We start from the raw sequence: 19764 nt of genomic DNA, 5'->3' as shown, positions 1-19764 counted from the left end.
ATTCGCCAGCCAATTTCATCGGTCACATATATCATTCAGACGGAAAGTTTTTTAACATAATTACAGACTAAATATTGTAATTTGCTGCCATTTGCTGTCACGCTGTGCCATTAATATGTAATATGAAGACAAAGTAGACAGCAAAAAACGAACGCATCTATAATTACTGCATATCCGTGAATTAAATCAGGTCGATCGCGGATTTTCTATACATGCGATGAGTTCGTTCGTTTGCATTAATTCTTATATTACGAATGATACGGAGCAATGATCGCTCTTTTATCGCCAGGAGTCAAACGATAAACTCGTCGACGCGTTTATTTTCCGAATGCGCGCGCGACCGACGTCGGTGCTTCCCCTCTCCCTCCCTTCCGCTCTCCTTCCCTGATTCTCTCTCGCTCTCTCTCCTCGCTATTCAATAAAAATGACTCATACTCGTCGAAGCGATTCGTACTACGAAGCATCTTCAACAGACAATTACAATCTTTGTACAATGCATTTCTTGTATCATACGATATTTCACGGTATCTCACATTACATGTTACGATTAGGAACCCCGATGCACTTAAAAATACTGTCGACACACTTTGCGTGTATCAAAGCATCTTTGTAGAGCGAATCTTCTATCGTATCGCGCGATACATATTTCAATGCTGCATCTTACGATTTTTATCACATTACGTCATAATTATCTCGCGACGCGATGAATGTGTTCTTACCTGGCAGAAAGAAGAAAACTTTTGACGAAAAAAAAGAACAATTATGAGATTAATATTTTCAGCAATTTCTATTAGTAATCGTAGTAATGTCGACCGCCTTCGAGAATTCAAGTCAAGGTTGAATCTCTCGGCATCTAACTCCCAGCTAAAACGTGACTTTGGCTTACGCGGACGCGCACAAATATTTACGAGCTTTACAACTTGCACTTTATGTAAAACCCGTTCGAGAGAAATCGTATGAGGCATTATGTCGTCGTAACTGCGTATAATGCTAGACTTGGCGGGATTACACTTGACACGTTGAAAGTGACAATATCCATCTATAATGATACGTTATTTCCAAAGAAAACAATGACAAGAACATGAATTCTAAAAATATCTCGCTTCTTCAAAACACCTGCACTTGAATGGTCGAACATCTAATACGCGCAAGATAAGCTTCAAATATGCGTTTACGTAATAATAATGGGAATAATCACAGCCGCACTTAGAGTACTCCGCGCCACTCTTTGATGACTGTTTTACGAGTTATTTAATTGTGGAAGTACACTGATTTTCTCGACATAAACCACGCTGCGTAAACGCCGCGGAATATAACGATAGTTTGCGATTACGATCGTTCGCTTTAACGTACAGAGGTATATCGCGCGATTAAGATATTCACGCGATCGTTAAGACAATATAACAATTATTATCGGCGCGGCGAACGTATCGCGATTTATATTTACACACCGCGGGAACTTACTCCCCGCATTAACGTGATTTATTTATGTTGAACGTTATTATCGATCTAGTGCCTCAATCTCTCATTTCTAATTGCATCGCATCGTTTTCACTGTCGGTATAAAATACTCATGTTCTCGAGAAGAAACTTTGAATTTTATTTCAAAGATATTAGCAGATTTGGATTATTACCTATATACTGCTAATTTCATAATATAAATTGAGAAAGTTTTTACATGCGCCAATTGCTAAAAATGCATAAGGTCGATTTGACGCATGCAGTCCGACACGTACTAAATTTTCACCAGCATTCTTATCAAAGTAGCATATCTAAATAGGCAATCCGTCTCTTTCCAGCAATGCGCGCTAAGTCTATATTTCCCCGTCACAAATATAATCGCGCCAGAGTTTCTCGCCATGTTTGAAATCGTCGCCGCGGCGGCTACGTCCTTCGGACAGGGTGTGTTTACGAAAGCGATTTATCGAGTGGAATTCACGGAAATCAGATTAACCTTTCGCGACCCGATGCGGTATTTTTCAGATTGACGCTAAACGGTTTTCTCTCAACAATTAAATCTTTACCTTCGCGGCTACGTAACAAAAACGGCAAATACGTAAGATAAACATTCAAGTTGCACCTACGCGACCGGAGTAAGATTTCGGCCGGAAAAGATCAGTCCCATTCGTCGCGCGGCAATTCAGACTAGCGCGGTTGTTTCTTGTTTCCGTCATCGACCTTCCTCCGTTGTCATTCGCCCTCGGCTGGAGCCTAGAGCCCGCTGCCGCAGGCCGCGCGGGACGCACTCACTCACGATTGCCAGCGTTGTATTTCTCGGTCACAAAGAGCACGATCACGAGAGTCCTCGGCCGACGACGCTCACCTTGACCAGGCTGCGCGCCTCGATCGGTGTGGAGTCGCGCCGCGGCGAGACCGTGCGATCGGTCCCAACGGGTTTTCATTGTCGATCCGCTCCAAATAAATCTCCAAATACGTCTCTTATCGATACGTTTTGGTAAAAGCGTCACGCGTGATTTTCCCATCTTCCGAAAAGGAAGAACGAGTTGTGATTGCAGTTTGTTTCGCAATAAGTGCGCTTGGGAACCGATTTTTGACGAGACCGAAACATCGAGAACAAATCACGTGTAATATTCGAGGTGAACTGCGCGATAGAAAAAATCTTCAATGATAAAAGTAGACGACAGGACACTTTCTTTTTATAAGTGAAATTTGAACGAAAGTTTTAATTCAGAGATTAGTACTTGGAAGAAATTTAAAGTTGAATATTAAAAAGTTAGTAGGATAGTCGCGGCATCGTATCGAATTCCCGCTGAGAAAAAGTCAATTCCGGGACTGGTCGATGAATCCGGTGAGTAACGGAAGGTACGGAGAGTCCGGCGCGCGTCGTACGTTATCTTACCGCTGAATTACTCCGCCATGAATCGAAGGACGAAACGACAATCGGATTATTTCCCTTCAGATTGATTTCAATGCGGATCCGTGAGAAAGTTATAGCGCAGACTCTCGGAGGTGGTCGGAGGGTAGCTTGAAAACTTATCGCTTCACGCGTTTCGTCACTTCGCTCGCCGCGATAATTCGGGGACCGATTAGATGACCCAAACGACGCGATAGATATTACATGATTGTGCCTTGCGTATCATCACGTAACTCTCTTCTTTCCCCTCCCTGTGCCTTCTTCTCACTCGAGAGAAAAGAAACGCTTTATATAAACTGCAATGCTCTCGTCATAAAAATTTGATTGCAATTTGTACGTTGCTTCGGAACAAATGGTGAGATCAAACAAATGGTCCGTATTGCGTTAATAACAATTGCCGGAACGTTTAATTATCGAAAAGTGCAGCTCGCAGTCATGTTGGTAACAAATTAATTTAATTTTATATATTTGGGATAATTAAAAGGATAATTAAAAGATACGGATCAATAATAAGCGACGATCAATGTATAACTATCGTTACCGCAAACGATGTTGTGTAAATGTAAATAATTAATATAACCATAAATGCTGACACGATGATACGGGATAATGCTATTACAGTTTAATTGCGAAGCTCTTTTTGTCTTATTTATTATTTATCATATACTGTATCAAATCTTTCAAAAGATTTCTCGTATTATATACATGCTCAATGTTATATTACAATAATATATTGTATAAATACGTCTGAATAATTTTCAGCATTCAACATGCCGATGCACTCTTCCAGAACTTTTTGCGCTTTCTTTATCTACAAATATTTAATTAGTGATGCATACCTGTGCAATAAACTACACCTCTAACAATACTGTGTTTCATCCTTCTTTAAATCACCCGCGTGTTCGTCGGCATATTTAATCATCAACTTCCGTCTAATTTATATTGCAATGATCACAATTACATGTGTGAGAGAAAAATTGTGCTCAATCTACGATTATTTGTCTCTGTCTCTTGGTCTGTGTGTATTTGTGTGGTTTTCCTTTTTAAAATTATTCTACCATTAGAGCGCGATACGCGTTCGGCTAAATTTATTAAGTGATTTATGCAATCAACGCTGCCACTTTCTTTGCATTTCCTCCATATCGATATCCGTAACGAGAATGTTTTGGTCCAGAGCATTAATTAAATTTTCCGTCTTTCATAGTACCGTGTTCCATAATAAAGAGATTTAATCATTCAAGATCCAATTTTATGATTAGTTCCTGAGCGCGAAGCAAACTATCATAACAGAATTATTTAATAATTACTAGTTTCGCGTTTATCTCGAATTGGTTTCTGATTTTTACGGTTTTTTTTATTACCCTCCACAGGATCTCAGATTATCGAATACGATTGTCTTGCCGCGCGTTTTCTCGCTTAACACATTCCATCCGATTCATAGCTTTTGCTACATCATTTTGCCCGGTGCCGGTGCTCACGAGAGGGATTTGTAGTATAGTAAGTGCGTCTCTCTTTCTCCCTCTTTTTCCCCCTTACACGCTTTCGCTTGTTTTCGCCTCGTGCAGTAGCTACGGACACGCGACTTTTCCCTCTCTGTCTGTCATTGCGCAAGGAGTTTCATGTACTAGACGTTGGCCGACGGATAGCAATACTCTCTTATCCCCCTTGATACTTCTGGGTCACCCTATGCACCTCGTTCTTCTCTCTCTCTCTCTCTCTCTCTCTCTCTCTCGTTTTTCTCTTTCTCCCTCTCTTCCCTTTCGGTCTCCCAACATTAAACACGTCTCGTTCAATCGAGCTTCGAGTTTAACCGCAGACATACACGAGCGATACACGAGTTTCGCACGGGACACGTGTCTAACTAACGTTGTTAATCGCAGTCAGAAGAACACTTCTACCACAAGCAGTCGTCGACACGTTATAGTTCGCTCCTGTAACTGTCCCGGTATGCATACGTGCACACGCGAGCATGTAGGAGGCAGGGGAGGGGACGAGAGATGAGTGAGAGCGATAGAAAGAGTATTCGGATGAAAGATACGGAGAAAAGAGCAGAAATTGTGTGAAACCGAAGCAGTTTTAATGAATTTTATTTCTCCAGATCGTTGCAGCGATATTTCGCTATCACGTGACTATTGTCGCGCACGAAGGTAGAAATAAAAAGTGTCGCGTTTATCCACGTCACCATCGGATGAGTGAGAAACGATCATCGAAATTACTCCGGAGTTCGAATAGGTCTTCGGGGAGGCGGAGAGACGGACGGCGCGGCGTCGAACGCGCGAGAGGAAAATGAGAAGGGATGTCGGCGGGAAAATTCGAAACCGCGAGTATACGGTGCGGTGCGGCGCACGCGATGACGTCGCGTTTTGCCAAAACGTGGACGCACAGGTGGCTACCGGCGTCTGTCGCAGACATGAGGGATAAAGTTCGCGGATGGGCAACGGACGAGACGAGCGAGGGAGAGGAGGGTGGATGCCGCTAGAACACGATACAAAGCCGGACGCGCGCTATCCGCGCTCGCCGGCGAATCCGTCGTCGCGGATGCGTGCCGGCTGCGCTTTTTACCAAGATACGCATCTGCGCGTGTCTGCGTATGTGTACATGTTTACGTGTGTGGGCACGTGTATACGCGTGCATACGTGTGCGTATGGTACTTACCGGAATTGTAATATTCCTTAAAGTAGCGCGTCGCCGCACGCTGGACGATCGAATAATACAAGTTCACGTACGACGTCGACTGGTTCTGCGCCGAGAGCGCCATTTACACTGTATTATCTCCGCGCGCGGGTCACCGTGTATGCATATAAATATGTAATATGGTGCGCGTGTATGTTTCACGCGCGCGTACGCAGATCACGACGCGCGTGTGGCGCGATATAGTAAAGCGCGGCACGGCAACGTGCGAGCGCGCGGCGCGGCGCGGCGCGGCGCCCGGTCTCGTCGGCTTGCTTCTGCCCTTGCTACGTCTGTCGCGCGGCGACGATCCGTCCTCCGCCTCCTCTTCCTCCTGCTACGACGCCTTTTTTTCTTCTTTCTTCTGCTGCCGTTCCTGATGTTTCGCCTCCTGCTTTATCTCCTCCTTGCCGTCTTGTCGTCCTCGTCCTCGTCGTCGTCGTCGTCGTCGTCGTCGTCGTCGTCGGCAGTTTCTTCCTCTAGACCCGCGGCCGTGAAACTTTTCTTATCGTTGGCGCGCCGTCCTACGTGCGTTCTTGTACGGCCTTCAGACAGCAGCGAGACGGTCTCGCATGCCGGGAAACGGCCCGCGACTTTAATCCTCGCCACACTCGCTTTCGGGTTACCCGCGCCGGCAGACACAATCTCGGTAGACTCGGCCTGAGCCCCCCCGAGTAACTCGCCAAGACCGAGACACTGGCGAGCGCTCTGCGGTGTTGCCACGCTTCCGTCGTCGCGGTGCACGCGCGACCAGAGTGGGGATTTCTGGACTGGTTCGGGTTTGGGATGGTAGAGAACATCGGGTGAGGACGCGAGAGCGGAGAAGGTGCCGTGGAACGAGTCGCGGTGGGGTGGTGGTGGCGGCGTCGGCGGTGGTAGCGGCGACGGCGGCGGCGGCGGCAGCAGCGACGGCTGCAGGGGCGAATGCATCCGCGAGGGTAACATTGCGTCATTTCCCGCTCGTGACTCGCGACTTGCGACTCCAAGTCAGCCCAAACTGTAGATGTGAAGAGGGAAAGTAGAGGGCTGAAGACACAGCTGAGTTGAAATTGAAGTTTAAGTTTCAAGAAGAGTTGAAATCTATTGCGATGTAACACGTGACATATGTCACTGTCACGATTAGACCGAATGTTGAACTATTTAGGGATCTTGCGATACTCTTGTTTTAAACTTATCGGCGCAATATGATATAATTCGTTAGTATGTTAATTTAGCTTCTTGTTCTTCCAGAAAGTATCTTATGTCAATTTGATCGGATTATCCTGATTATATCTCTGTAGATTGATCCTTATACATCGTTTTGAGAGAAATAAGAATGATGTGACAGCCTCAGAGACTATTAGAATTCGGATTTACTCCATGGTTAAGTAAGGAGTAGTTCGACTCGACTCTTGTTCCAAGGAGGATAATTGTTCGACGATAATTGATTGCTGATCATCTTCAGCGAAAGGCTACACGTTTTCTATAAAAATTGTTCAGTGTCTCGTGATAAACAACTAGTATTGTCTCGCGATCCATTATTCGAATTTGTCATTTCAAACACGATCGAGTGTCAATCGATATCAATATTATTAACATTTTGATCTTTTAACTTAAAAAACTAGTCGAATCTTATCATCCTGATTGTCCGCGAAATCGGTAAAAGAACCGCGGGCAGCTGAGATTCAGCGTTCGCTCCTGACGCCAGGAGGTTGGTGGTGATGGTGGCGGTGGCGGCGGCAGCGGGAGCGATCAGTGGTGGTGGAGAACGAGACGACCGGCGAGGACCGACGGCAGGAAGGGGAGAGCCGAGAGGAGGCGAAGCGAGGAAGTTATATTCGTTGAACCCGTGGAAGGGGTTTGATACCGCGCCGTCGGGGAACGACGGTCCACGCGGTGGGGCAGCCTTTCGGTGTAGGGGAACGACCGAGTGGCGGGGAAACGTTCCGATCGCTTTTCCTCTCTCTCTTCCTTTCTCTCGGGCCATCGCGCGTACCTCCTCCTGTCCACCCCCCTCGACCCTCCGTTCTTCCCTACCTCTCCGCGCGATCCTCTCACCCCCCGGCGAGCTGACGCGTACCCCTCAATGCGCGCTGCGCCGTGATGCATCGCGCTGGCGGCGGCATCGCCTCTGCGAGTCACAAGGTATGCTCGTGCCGCGAATACGAACTGCCTCTCCCAAATCAATATCACTCGTCGAAAAAAAGGGGGAAAAAGAAAGAAAGGGAAAAAAACGAATCGCCACCTATAATTGCCGAACTTCCGCGATAACCGTCTCCGCTTTCTGTCCCCGGTCTTACCGCCGATCGTCGGCGAGAGGCGAGAGAGCACCGCCGCCGTCGTCTTCTGCTTCCCTCCCTCCCCCTGCCCCTGCGTCTCTCCGCCGGCTCCTCCACCACTTCCTCCACCTCGCGCGTTCCCACCCCGTTTCTCGCGTGGGGTTAGGTTCACGCGCCAGGTTGATTAGGGCCTCCCTCCGCGACGGCCTGCCGCGCGCTATCACGCACGTTTCCCGCCATCCAATGTCCGCGCACGATGATTTTCACTGACTATGCCCGCAACCTCGCAGCCACGTGCTCGCTCTCGCGACGCCGCGCCGCACCGCGCCGCGCCACGAAAACAAAGGGGGCCGATGCGCCCCACGAGAGCGGACTAGTCGCATGCTAAGGGATAGTTGTCTCGTCGTCGATGGATGCTGGATGCGACGTCTGGTACAACGCGAGCATGCCTACGCAAGCGTATGTATACGCGATACATGTGACGCTCGACTCGACTCGACTCGTCGCGGTCGTATATGTGTTGGCATGCAGAAGCATGCGGACTCGGGCCGCGTGCACAGCGACGAGCGATAAGCCATAGGCTGTAGTGGAGCGGACGCTCTCGCTTAAAACTCTGTCTCGATAATGCATCTCTCTCTCTCTCTTTCTCTCTATTGATATCGCGATTTACTACAACGCGATTTACAATACGACGTTAATCTCTATCGCTCCTCTTTTATAAACGATGCCTATGGTAAGCTGTATGGCACACAGGTGCAAAATGAATTTTCGTCTCTTGCCAATTTTATTCAAGCCGAAGGAAAAAAAATTTTAGACAAATCACAGATTGATGAATACTCAATGTTGACGGAAGAAGGACCCGATTATATGTCCTTACGTAAGCTTCGTAAGATTCGAGGCATCGACGATATCTCAAGCTCGTCGAACGGTTGTTCTCGCGAAGCTGGAAGAAGCATGGAGATTCATGAGCAAGTCGACGATACTTTACAATGCATCGTTGTAGTGACCCGATTACAACTTATCGCCTGCTGTAATGCGCCACGAGATAACCGCTCGAACCGAATGAACTATAAGCTATGGGATCGCGAAGGATTGGATCACGCCTCGCTGCGAATTTCTAGAAATAATTTCGACTGTATCAATTGCATCGTCCATTTAGATTTTATATATTAAATTCTCGTGAGAAATATTATGTAATGCTATGCTATCGCAAGATCTATTTTACAGATGCAACAAAAATTTGGAGATCAGTGAAAAAAGCTTTTCTTTCCATTTTTCTTTCGATAATGTTTTTCATAACGTATATTTTATTTCATTGCCGAATTCTTATTTACGTAATAAAGCAAAATATATATAAATATAAACATATATATATATATATATATAATATTAATCAACATGTATACATATTATATAACATAACATGTATAAACATGTATGTATATTAATTTTATTTTTGACGTCGATTACAGGTTATTCAAAAACACACCTAACTTGCCTCACTTTGGGCCCGAAAGGGTGTGGTTCTATTCAGTGAAAAAAAAGGAGGGAAAAAAACATCACGAAGCGCAGGGATCGTTATCGCCAAGTTCTCGGCCATGAACGAAGAACGGATTTAACGATCGTTTTGCGCGACGCGGCAAGGCGCGGAAAGAGAGCCGCGGAAGAGGAATGCCGCGGCGCGCCGGCGACTTCTCGCCGGCGTGTATACTGTATAGTAGTAGTCCCGTCCCAAAAGCGAGCGACGAGCGAGGAGCGAGAAAAGCAAAAGTACGCGTTAGGGCTGGTGCAGTCGCGCGGTCCGCGGCCGCCTATATTTATCCGACGATGCAATATTTGGCCGCGTCTTCGAGAAAGAGAGTGGACGAAGGAGAGAAAGAGAGGGAAGAACTCGGAGCCGACCACATTCGTCCACAACTCGCAGCGCACGGATGGGCGCATGAACGAACTCGCAGCAGCGGCGGGCAGCAGCTTGCGCGCCTCTCTCTCTGTCTCTCTTCTTCTCTGTCTCTCTCGCCCGGTCTCTTTCTCTCTCTCTTTTGTCTCCTCTCTCTCTCTCTCTTCTTCTCTCTCCCCGATTTCTTCTTTCTTTCTCTCTCTCTCTCCCTGCCTCCGTTTCCTTCTTCTGCTTTATCACAATGAGCGGCTGCGTGTGCGTGTCGGTGTCGTTAGGCAGTAGCTGCCGGTGCAGGCGTGGTTGGTTCCTTGCCCTCTGTCGCGTATTTATATCTAGCGAGTAGAGCGAATGCATTGCGGCTCGCTTCTTGTTTGCCGGGACCACTCCTCTCTTTCTTTCTCTCGCTCTCGTGCTCCTCTTCCCTCGTTCTCGCTCTTTCGCGCTCCCTCTCTCTCTTTCCCCCTCTCCCTCTCTTTCTCTCTCTCTCTTTCTTCCTCTCTTCCGCCTCTCGTATCGCGGCCCCGCCAAACCTGCTCCGTGCAACGTTAACGCCTAGCGCCGGCTAATCACCGGGATATGCGGATTTTTCTCGCCGATCTACTGCCGCGCGGACTTGCTCTGATGATTTCTGGTTCCAACACGGCATGCGAAATCTTCCGGAAAACGTCGGCTTATAACTCGTTGACGAGCGAGCATATGAGCGTACGAGCTCTCGGCAGCGCTACTTCACGAGAGCGCTCTAAGATGAAGGAGCACCGTAACGACAATTTACCGGAGATCATTTGCTTCCGCGAGAAATTAGATCGAACGGGTAAACGAAACGAGAACGCACAGAATCGGGCAAATAATGGTCGGTAGATTGCGGTTTGGTCCGGCGCAATATCCTCCACGCGCATCGCCACGTCGTGTGCGTTTTTTTCCCTTGCCTTACCCTCCGCCCTAACTCCCCTTCTCCCGCGCTCTTGGGCCCCTATCTGCCCGGTCACCCCGTTAAATCCGGTCTAGAAATATCGCGTTAACGTCGACGTTAGCGGATCCCAGATAATAGTAATTTCCGATAGCGCGGCTAAGACCCCGAGTTTTTGCATCGGACAAAAATGCCTTGCACGACAATTGTGTGTATTTGCTCCGTTAGCGTCACCACGTTCAAATCGGTTACGTTGAAAACAACATACATAAGTCTGCAGCTTTTACAAGTCAAAGCAGCTAATGGAACGTGTTAGCGATGTATACTTGCTGAAACACCCGCGAGTACGTAACGACTGTAGCGCGTAATAGTGATTTTTTACAATGACATGCTTTGTGAACGGTAAACGCTAAAGTGTTGAATCACACATAGGATGTGCAATAATGATGTAGATTTAAGATAAAAATTGCAACGCGGTATTTTATATCCTATCTCGTATTCGCACCTTCTTCTCAAGTTTACATCCAAGGTCTTTACTACTGTTTCAACAATTCCAGTTCTTTGTATTCACTCACTGTTTTCGAAATGACCGATTCGCTCACGCTGCATTCGAGAGCACGTGAGTCTCGTTACGACGAGCAGCACGATGATCTCTCGAGTGACCATCGCGTGAGCGATAAACGAGCGATCGGCTTTTCTTTTCTTTCAGCAAATATCGCGGCCGTGGTCGAACGAGATTCAGTCAGGAGTGAAAATTTAATGCGATTTTAATCGGCGCGATAATCTGCGTCGTCGATGGACGATGGATGGAAGCAGAAAGCAACAAGAAAGCAAAATCGAACCATTCACCTAAAGTCTCCGAAAGCTGCATTTTTAGTAAAATCCGTGATAACATTTTTTTCAGCGCAAAGTTTAAGAGTCAAAAATATCAATTTCTTTTTCTTGTAATATAATTATGCCATTACATGTATGTTATAATTGTAACAGAATGCTTATAAATTGCTACGCATATTTTCTGAACATTTTAAACGATTTTTTTGTATATTTATTTCCGTTGATTAGAATTAAATGAGAGCAATACTTAATACTGGCGCTATGTTCGTAATTAACGAGTTGTACAACTTTACCTCCCCATATGGCGCTCACCGAGTAAACACCGAGAAATGGATTTCTCCAGCAATTGACGTATTCGATTATGGGCAATTAAACAGCCGCGCTTATTACGAGAGATAAAAGAAGGGGCAATGGCTCGTACCCGACAGCCATAAACATCCGTTGCATTTCGATCGATCGCAATAAAGAAACTTCGTGTCGGCCATTGCCGATGCGTGAGCGGCATATTGTAATGATATGATTAATCGCCGGCATGCCACATAAATTTAAACGGTGGATTTAGTAGCTGCCGATGCGCCTAATATAATGACGGATTTACAGCTCGAGCTAAACAGAACAATGTTTAGAGAGAGGCCTGCTTCTAATATATAGATAATAATATATAATAGATTCTGTAAGGCAGATTTCACACACGTCGGTGAGGTTTTTAATAAACGAAACAAGACACACATTTTATTGCAAAACTTTAAAAATTCGGAAATGATTGATCCTGTAGAAGTAGGACTGATTCGAGCTAATGCTGATTCGAGTTCCCATTGAGTCATCGAACTCGATCGCGAACTCCGGTTTTTCGATCGGACGCGCATCCGTTGCGGACTTTCAGGGGAAAAAATTAAAAAAAAAAAAAAAAGCGAGAATGACCACCCCGCTAAGTTCCTAAGGTGAGGAAGCGACCAAAGAAATCGTGCCTCTTTAAAGTTATCGGGAGTAATCTCTCCCCCCCCCTCGGTTGCTACTGTTACAATTTCAAACAGTTCTGCGTTTCATTTATTTTTTATCGGGGAGAAGTTTGTTGACCTTGCAGTGCGAAACGCCAGGAATACATTGGTGGAGGCACGAAAGTGGGGTAGACGACGGGTGGTAGTGGTGCTGGCGGTGGCGGTGACGGCGACGGAGGGCTCGACAGCGGGGGAGAAGGACGGTGGCGGCAACGTCGGCGGCGGCAGCGGCGGCGGCGGTGGAAGGAGGGCGAGGACCGAGGGTACGCGGGGAACCAAGGGTTGCGGCAGCGGCGGTGGTGAGGGGTTGCTCCGGGAGTGGGATGAATCGAGAGGCGAAGCGAGTTATTTCGCGCGAAGTGTGCATTGCCCGAATTTGCCTTCGTGCTTTTTTCCCCGTTTTTTCCCCTTGATTCTCGCGCTACTCCATCGTCCACAACGCGCATCCTAAACATGGTCGCGAGAGACCTTCCATGTGAGTCGCGAAAGGTGTGTCAAAAAAGTTTCGTAGCGCTCTCCTACGACCGCTTGTCTCAGATCTCTTTTTTATTTATTCTCGTTCTCCTTTCTGGTACATTTTAATTGCTCCAACCTCCAACGGAATGAAATAATTCAGTTCTTTGATAAGAATTAATATTTGTTGCAGTGAACTCTCTTCCATTTCACATTGAGCGCTTAATTATATCACCGCACTTTATTATACGCAAGAACGTGCAACAATTATTTCTCTACGTGTTCACGAGGCATGTTGAGTATTTTAACATATTTTTAAACTCTAAATTTCTGGTTCGAAGAATGAGGAATGCACGTTGTAAGAATGGAACTTTTTCCCTGCAGGGAACATGTAGCCAACTACAGGCGGTCTCCGTTACCGATAAAGATGCTTCTTCGATAAAAGTCATTATATCCGCGCGCGATTGTTCGATAACGTTTACGGAATGCAGCGCGGAATTTCATTATTGGTCACAATATAGATCTTGAGGACAGTAATAACAGTAGTGTGGTGTATAATGACTTGAGAATTATTACCGAAAAAAATAGTATTAACGTTCCCGCACACTGTTATAATTATTCTGTGACTGCAGGTAATTCGACGTAATCTGCGAGGGTAGCAGAATATTGCGGTGTCCCCTAGCGAGTAATAATCATTAAAATTACTGAAGCGACAATCTTGTGCCACGTTTTGATGCGCGCGTCAAACTCAATTCAACTGTATTATCTATCGGAGAAGAAACATGGTATTTTTTTCATGTTGAAATTGTCGCACATTTTGTTTCGCACATTTCTTCCTCGAATGATAATTCTCCGTCTCAGCACCACGACAGATGGAAAGTAGGTGTGCTCCCTGCGTGTAGTCATAAAAAAACGAAAATGATTATTCCGCAGTTGATATTATGCGACATTACGCATTTTCGTCTCTTCCTTATGTCACTCGACGAGGCGGGAGGCGGATACCCAAATTGAAAGCACGGTTGTACGGCCTTAAGAGTGCGACCGATGCGACGTTGGGTTGGGTTAGGCTCCTCGGGCTTCGCGTGTCTGCATCCCGTCTGGCCACGTGTGTCTTGCACCGACTCTGGCACGCCGACTCCGCGGCTTCGCTTGGCACGGTGCTTTCGCGAGTTTTTTTTGATTTCGCGAACGAACCTTGCGGAAACCGTTTTGCCGGCCCGGCACAGCCCGAATTTAAAGCGCGCGGTAGGTGGAAAGGAATAAGCGCGTGTAAAATGGTGGGGGAGGGCGAAACATCCGATAATCCCCCGTCCTCCCAGCCCGTGCTGGAAAATCGCGAATGACGAAATAAAAGCGTACGTTTCGAGGACGTTTCGAGCGTCGAGTCTGTATAATTGAAATGATTATCCGAGGCATAATATCGCAAAGTGATAGTTAACACGTATTGTAACGCTTGCGCTCTCTCTCTCTCTCTCTCTCTCTCTCTCTCTCTCTCTCTCTCTCTCATATTCTTTTTTGTAAACGATCGTCGAAAACGTAATTTTAATATCAATTGACGAAATGGTTATACTCAATGCAGCTCTTTTGCGATTTTATTAACCGTCATTTTATTTGAATATCAATTACTCGACATCATTATACGCTCGGGGTTTTTTGCGCTCGGGATTATTAATCCCGCTTCGTATACGCAAGCAGAAGTCAATTAGATTATTACAAACGCGCGAGAGATGAATAATTGTTTTATTGCGCGTTTTATTGTGCGTGGACTGATTTCGACTTATGTTTAGTAACTACAACATGATTAACGTGTAACATTACCGTTAATTTACTCCTGCGGTTGCACGTCCTGTAATATTTGTGCATTTTTATTCCGTTCCACCGCTGATTGTATAATATCGCTTATTAAGTCAGCAATTGAACTACGTTAGACTACATCCTTAACCGTTTATTCGCGATACATTCTTACTTCTTTTTTTTTATTTTTCTTTAAAACTCTTGTAGTAAATTAATGCATGTGAATGCATTAATGTTAGCTAAATACCTAGCGTGTTTTACGAAAATTATTTTATGATAATGAAAAATAATGATCTAGGAAAAATAGTATCGTGTTTTTCGATCCCAGAAAAGATTGACTCATATCCTGCCCGCGATCGATTCGATCAATTCATTCATCTCTCCGAGCTTCTTTCAGTAACTGCTACTTCTCCAATATCTATCGTATAAAAGAAGCAATTTACGCAATCTTCACGCCCCAAAAAAAACTCACGGCTGAGAGCCGTTAATCTTGAGAGAATTTGCGCGCTTCAACGTTTCGCGGACACGCCAGTAATCGGCGTAACATGTGATTAGAGTACCGCGCGCGCATCGTACCGGACATCGCATTCCGCTTTCATATCTAAGTTGAATCTTGGTCGATCTCGATGCTCCTGCGAAGGGTACGAAAGAAATTCCGAGCCACGAGCTGAGCTATAATAATTAAAACGCGCGGAGGTAAACGATCGGCGGTCACTCGCGCGGCGGAAGGGAGGAGGGGGAGGGGGAGAGAGAAAGGAAGGAAGAGGGAAAAGCGGCAGGGCTGTCGTGGCCGGGCTTCGTGTACGTAATTGCCGTGATTACGGGTACGTCAGTTCGGAGCATCTAGGTGCACGTACGTGCATATGCACACACGTGAGCGTCGCGCGGATTCAGTTTGATCCGGGTGCGTGTAACGGCGCGTGCTGCAACGCGCTGCAACGGAAGCGTTGGCAACCGCGCGTTGCGGCGCGGACCAATGCGCAGCATCATTATCTGGAGCGCTGCTTAGCGAGAAGCATCATCCGAGAAGGAGCTCGTTAATTTGCGCGCGTCTCGCACGGCGCGAATGCCGCGACGACGAATTCTGCGCTCGCGCGTCGCGCCACGCCGGAAGGCCGAACGATATTGGACTTTCCAATATCTCGCCGACGCGACGCGACGGCAACGAGTCAATTCATCCGATCGTGGATAACGCGAGACGCAACTCTACACGATCTTTCCGTGACGTTTCAATCGTTTCGTCTCATCGATCGAAATTTCCATGTCTTACGTGAGCTGCAATTTTAACCCTAATGACAGCATTTCGAGTCGACCTACGAAAAATCTCGGGTCGATTTCCTCTATTCTTTATCGCAACTATATCGTGACAAATAGGAAACCCGTAGCGACACGCATCGCGAAACAAGAAGAAAGGATCGATGTCCTCCACATTTTTTTCCAACGCTCGAGTCCTCGAGCTTGCTACGGTTTTGGAGCACGAATGCGGCATTTGGCCGTAACGTCGCAAAAAGTGAACCGAGCCGAGCCAGAGGCGTAATATGCATCGTGCATTTTTCCAGGCGTTAATGCGCTGAAATCAATAGCGGTAATTACGTAGAAAACCCGGCGCGTCGTCGAAATGACTTACTGCCGGCTACCGCCGCGCCGCGCCGACGGAACGTGATTTCGCGCGAAAACGGACCACCGGGCGGATAGAGAAGGACAGAGTTTCGCCCGTGAGCGCGCGCGCGAATGCGATAGATATTCCCCTCTAATAAACGGCCTCACATGTGTCGGGCGGTGGTGCACGACGTCCAACGACTCGCGGAACTTATATAATTGGGGTAATCACCCGAGTGTCTTACCACTCGATCTATCGGCGTTCCGTTAATTCTGGCGTTGCCGACCGCCGCGTCCGGCGCGGCATTTTCCGCCTGGTTTTCCATCCTCGTGGTAAGCTCTACGTCTCGCGCAGTAAACCTATAATCTCTCGCACGAGATTAATAACGCGTAACGTGAAAAGCAAATCAGAAATCGGAGAAATGTCGGAGAATATTCGCCAAAGTAATTACGAAATATCTTAAGAATTCTACGAGCTTCCGCGAAAGCTAGAATTAGAAATTATTTTCGTAAAAAACGAGACGTATTCACGGACGTGTAATTCCTCGTATAAGAACTCGCGTTATAAGGAGCACTCGCATCACGCGGCGCGGCGGCCGCATCGTCAGTACGCTTTTTACAGTCATCCGGCTCTGCAGCCGCTCAGGATGCGCGACCCCTGCCTAAGTGCGATTCAGATCAGCGCCGGGATGACGGTGCGCGATCGCTTTTCTAATTAATTCGCATTTTATCGACGCTCCTCCGTCACGGGATGTTTTGCGCACCGCGCGATGTATGCGCACGTCAATCTACCGTTTAATCGAACTTTCCAATCAGATAGTCCGGCATGCAAAGCTCCGCGCTACCGCGAGGAAACAATCGCCCGCGTTTATTTCGTGATACGCGATAACGTCATTATCGAGATCCCGTCTCTAACCAGGACTGGCTTTATCAAGCGCGAGGCCTAATGGACTTTCGATGGTTTCGCAATTTGGATTTTCGTTATCAGATCAAAGATTACGTTAATACAAACTGTCAAAAAGTAAAATGGTAATTGATGTTTATATATATAGAAAAAGGTGAAAGTAGCGGTCAATGGCTATAATGTTGGGTCCGCAATGGATGTCGGGCCAGATATTTCGACCTGACTGGTCTAAGGCCGGCCCTGCATCTAACGGGCCTACATTTCGTTTCGCGGTTTAATCTCAGGAAGGGCGGGAAAGCCCCGTCTCGAAAAGCCTGTCACTCATTTTACACGAGTGAGTTCGAAACCGGTTCGAACTAGCACTCTATTTCGTCGTCGTTGTCTTCGTTCTCGTCAACAGCGGCAGTGGCAGCGGTAGCGGCAGCAGCAGCATCAGTAGCAGCAGCAGCAACATCTACTCAGCGTAACGGAAGCCGCAATAGCCGCACAGATTCTTGTTTTCGAGTCGCTGCGCTACTCCTCCCTTTTCTCTCTTGCTCTCTTTTATTTTGTCCTGTTTTTTCTTTCTTTCTTCCTTTCTTGCTCGCCATGCTGCCTCTCTTTCCGCGTGTACGCATCGGCGGGCGTACTACCGCTCCCTGATAAAATCCCACAAAAATCGGGAAGCCGTTAGCTCCGGCCGGCTATGGTAACCGCGAGAGGAAGGGAGAGAGAAAGAAAGAGAGAGAGAATAGGGAGGGAGAGAAAGAGAAAAAGAGAGGTTGGACTAGCGCTCAATATAGATTCAGGAGAGCAGTCTCTATACGAGGTATAGAGCCGCTAGCCGGGGCGTCTTATTAACGCTGCGGTGGACGCACCTCGGTATAAAACGACCGGTGTACTCTCTTCCGCGAGCTGCATTAATTAGTGATTTTTAGTCCGACTATTACGACAAGACTGTATTACGCTTATTTATACATCTAATCTAGATGGATAAGCATCGTCCCCGTTCGTTGCCCTCGCGGCCTTGCCGATCGCCAAATGATTTCACCCGATAGTTTCAATTAAAAGCGATCATTAATCTCCCAATTGATCTTGGCAGCATAAACGTCCAACGAATGTCGTAAAACTGTTTAAAGTGAGATTATCAAAGAATCCTTGGTTTCGTTATTTGAGACCATTCCATTGATATCTGCGAATTTTGCATTTTCATATAGATAATTTGTTATCAAAATTCGCGCTCTCAATCAACCTCATCAACCTTATTCGATCCCGTTACATATCAATTGCCAGTTAATTGTTGTATTATTTCTACAAACTTTCTTCAGATTCTCATTATAAAGGCCCGGAATCGCGGAGGAAGGTCGAGCAGTTCTCTTTACACGATTCCGAGACGCATAAGTATGTAATTATGCGTACGCGGTTATGGGACGCGTTAACGAACTCCGCCAGCAGCAGCAGCAGGATACGGCGAGCAACACGAAACGAAAAGGCGTTGGTTGGCGTAGAGAGGGTGAAAGGGGGAGGAAAGCGCGGTGCGCGCGGGAAACGAGGTACGCAGGGAAGGGGAGAAGACTGACGTTTCGAGATAAAGCGGGAGAGGAGGGGGGGAAGGGTGGTCACTGGAGAGATATTCTTGGCAGCGACGGCGATGCAACAACTGTCCCCATCCGTCATCTACGAGAGACCGACCGGAGCAACGAGAAGGCCCACGGCCCATGGCCACTACGAGAGAGCCGCCGCAATGTTCCTCTTTGTGATCTCTCTATCTCTCTCTCTCTCTCTGTCTCTCTTTCTCCCCCTCTCACTCTCTCAATTTAGACTTTGCTATTTTTTTAGATAATGCTATGTACCTAGAATAATTTTATTCTATCTACTATCTGACACACACCATATTGTGTCGTTAGATAAATTTCTGAAATATTTCCCGAGAAAACGCCATTGTGCATTACAAAATCAAGATTTTGAGAATTAATTAAATCATTAAAAGGTAGGGGCACAAAAATATAAAAATCACGTTTATATAATATAAATCACGCTTAACACTATACTTATGACGCTTTTCAATTATGGAAAAATTCACAACTTTTGGAATTTTTCAACTAGTAGATTTTACAATGCACACAAAATAAAAATATACATAGATTTTATGGTGAAGTTTTCAAACAGTACTTAACAATCACCAAATGATCGCTCGTTTACCGATATTTTAAACGTACATCAATTTTCTAGGCAGGAAATAATTGCGGAAAGAGACGATAAGCGTATCCTTTCGCTCGTAGTATAATGGTGACATTTTCTACCGCGAGAGGAATGGAGAATTATTTGCAATTAAATCAATTGCTGTTACGACGAAAGTTTCTTGCGTTCCCTTCTGTAGAAATCGGGTTTGACACGGAAAGCAGTTCACCTCGCCTTCTGCATGCCTGAGAAAATACTGGCGAGACTCTCGGAGTATTCGATCATTCGCGGCGGATGCGTGCGGAACTGGCATAGCATTAGAAATAACTGGGCTCGCCGCCACGGATGTGTTTAACCTTTAATCCAGAGGATGATGTTAAAGTATACTTCATACTTTTAAGTGGCACACCCTTCG

General features: G+C 46.5%; 1 protein-coding gene across 3 annotated transcripts in view; it reads right to left on the bottom strand.

Moving 5' to 3' along the window:
* The window catches only part of LOC112463928 (myeloid zinc finger 1-like), a 42470-nt gene that overhangs the window by 15842 nt on the left and 6864 nt on the right, over positions 1 to 19764 (bottom strand). The window contains exon 1 of one of the 3 annotated variants that reach the window (XM_025030638.1): positions 5531 to 5755. The exons of the other annotated variants lie outside the window; for them this stretch is intronic. Coding sequence (XP_024886406.1) covers positions 5531 to 5633 — 103 coding nt within the window. The 5' untranslated portion in view covers positions 5634 to 5755. Of the gene's footprint in view, positions 1 to 5530; positions 5756 to 19764 lie in introns of those variants that run through there. 3 annotated transcript variants of the gene reach the window in all.

The sequence above is a fragment of the Temnothorax curvispinosus genome, unplaced genomic scaffold (assembly GCF_003070985.1).
Source record: "Temnothorax curvispinosus isolate PA1 unplaced genomic scaffold, ASM307098v1 QBEX01013735.1, whole genome shotgun sequence".
NCBI classification, from domain to species: Eukaryota; Metazoa; Arthropoda; class Insecta; order Hymenoptera; family Formicidae; genus Temnothorax; species Temnothorax curvispinosus.
This window is presented reverse-complemented; position numbering and strand designations above follow the sequence as displayed.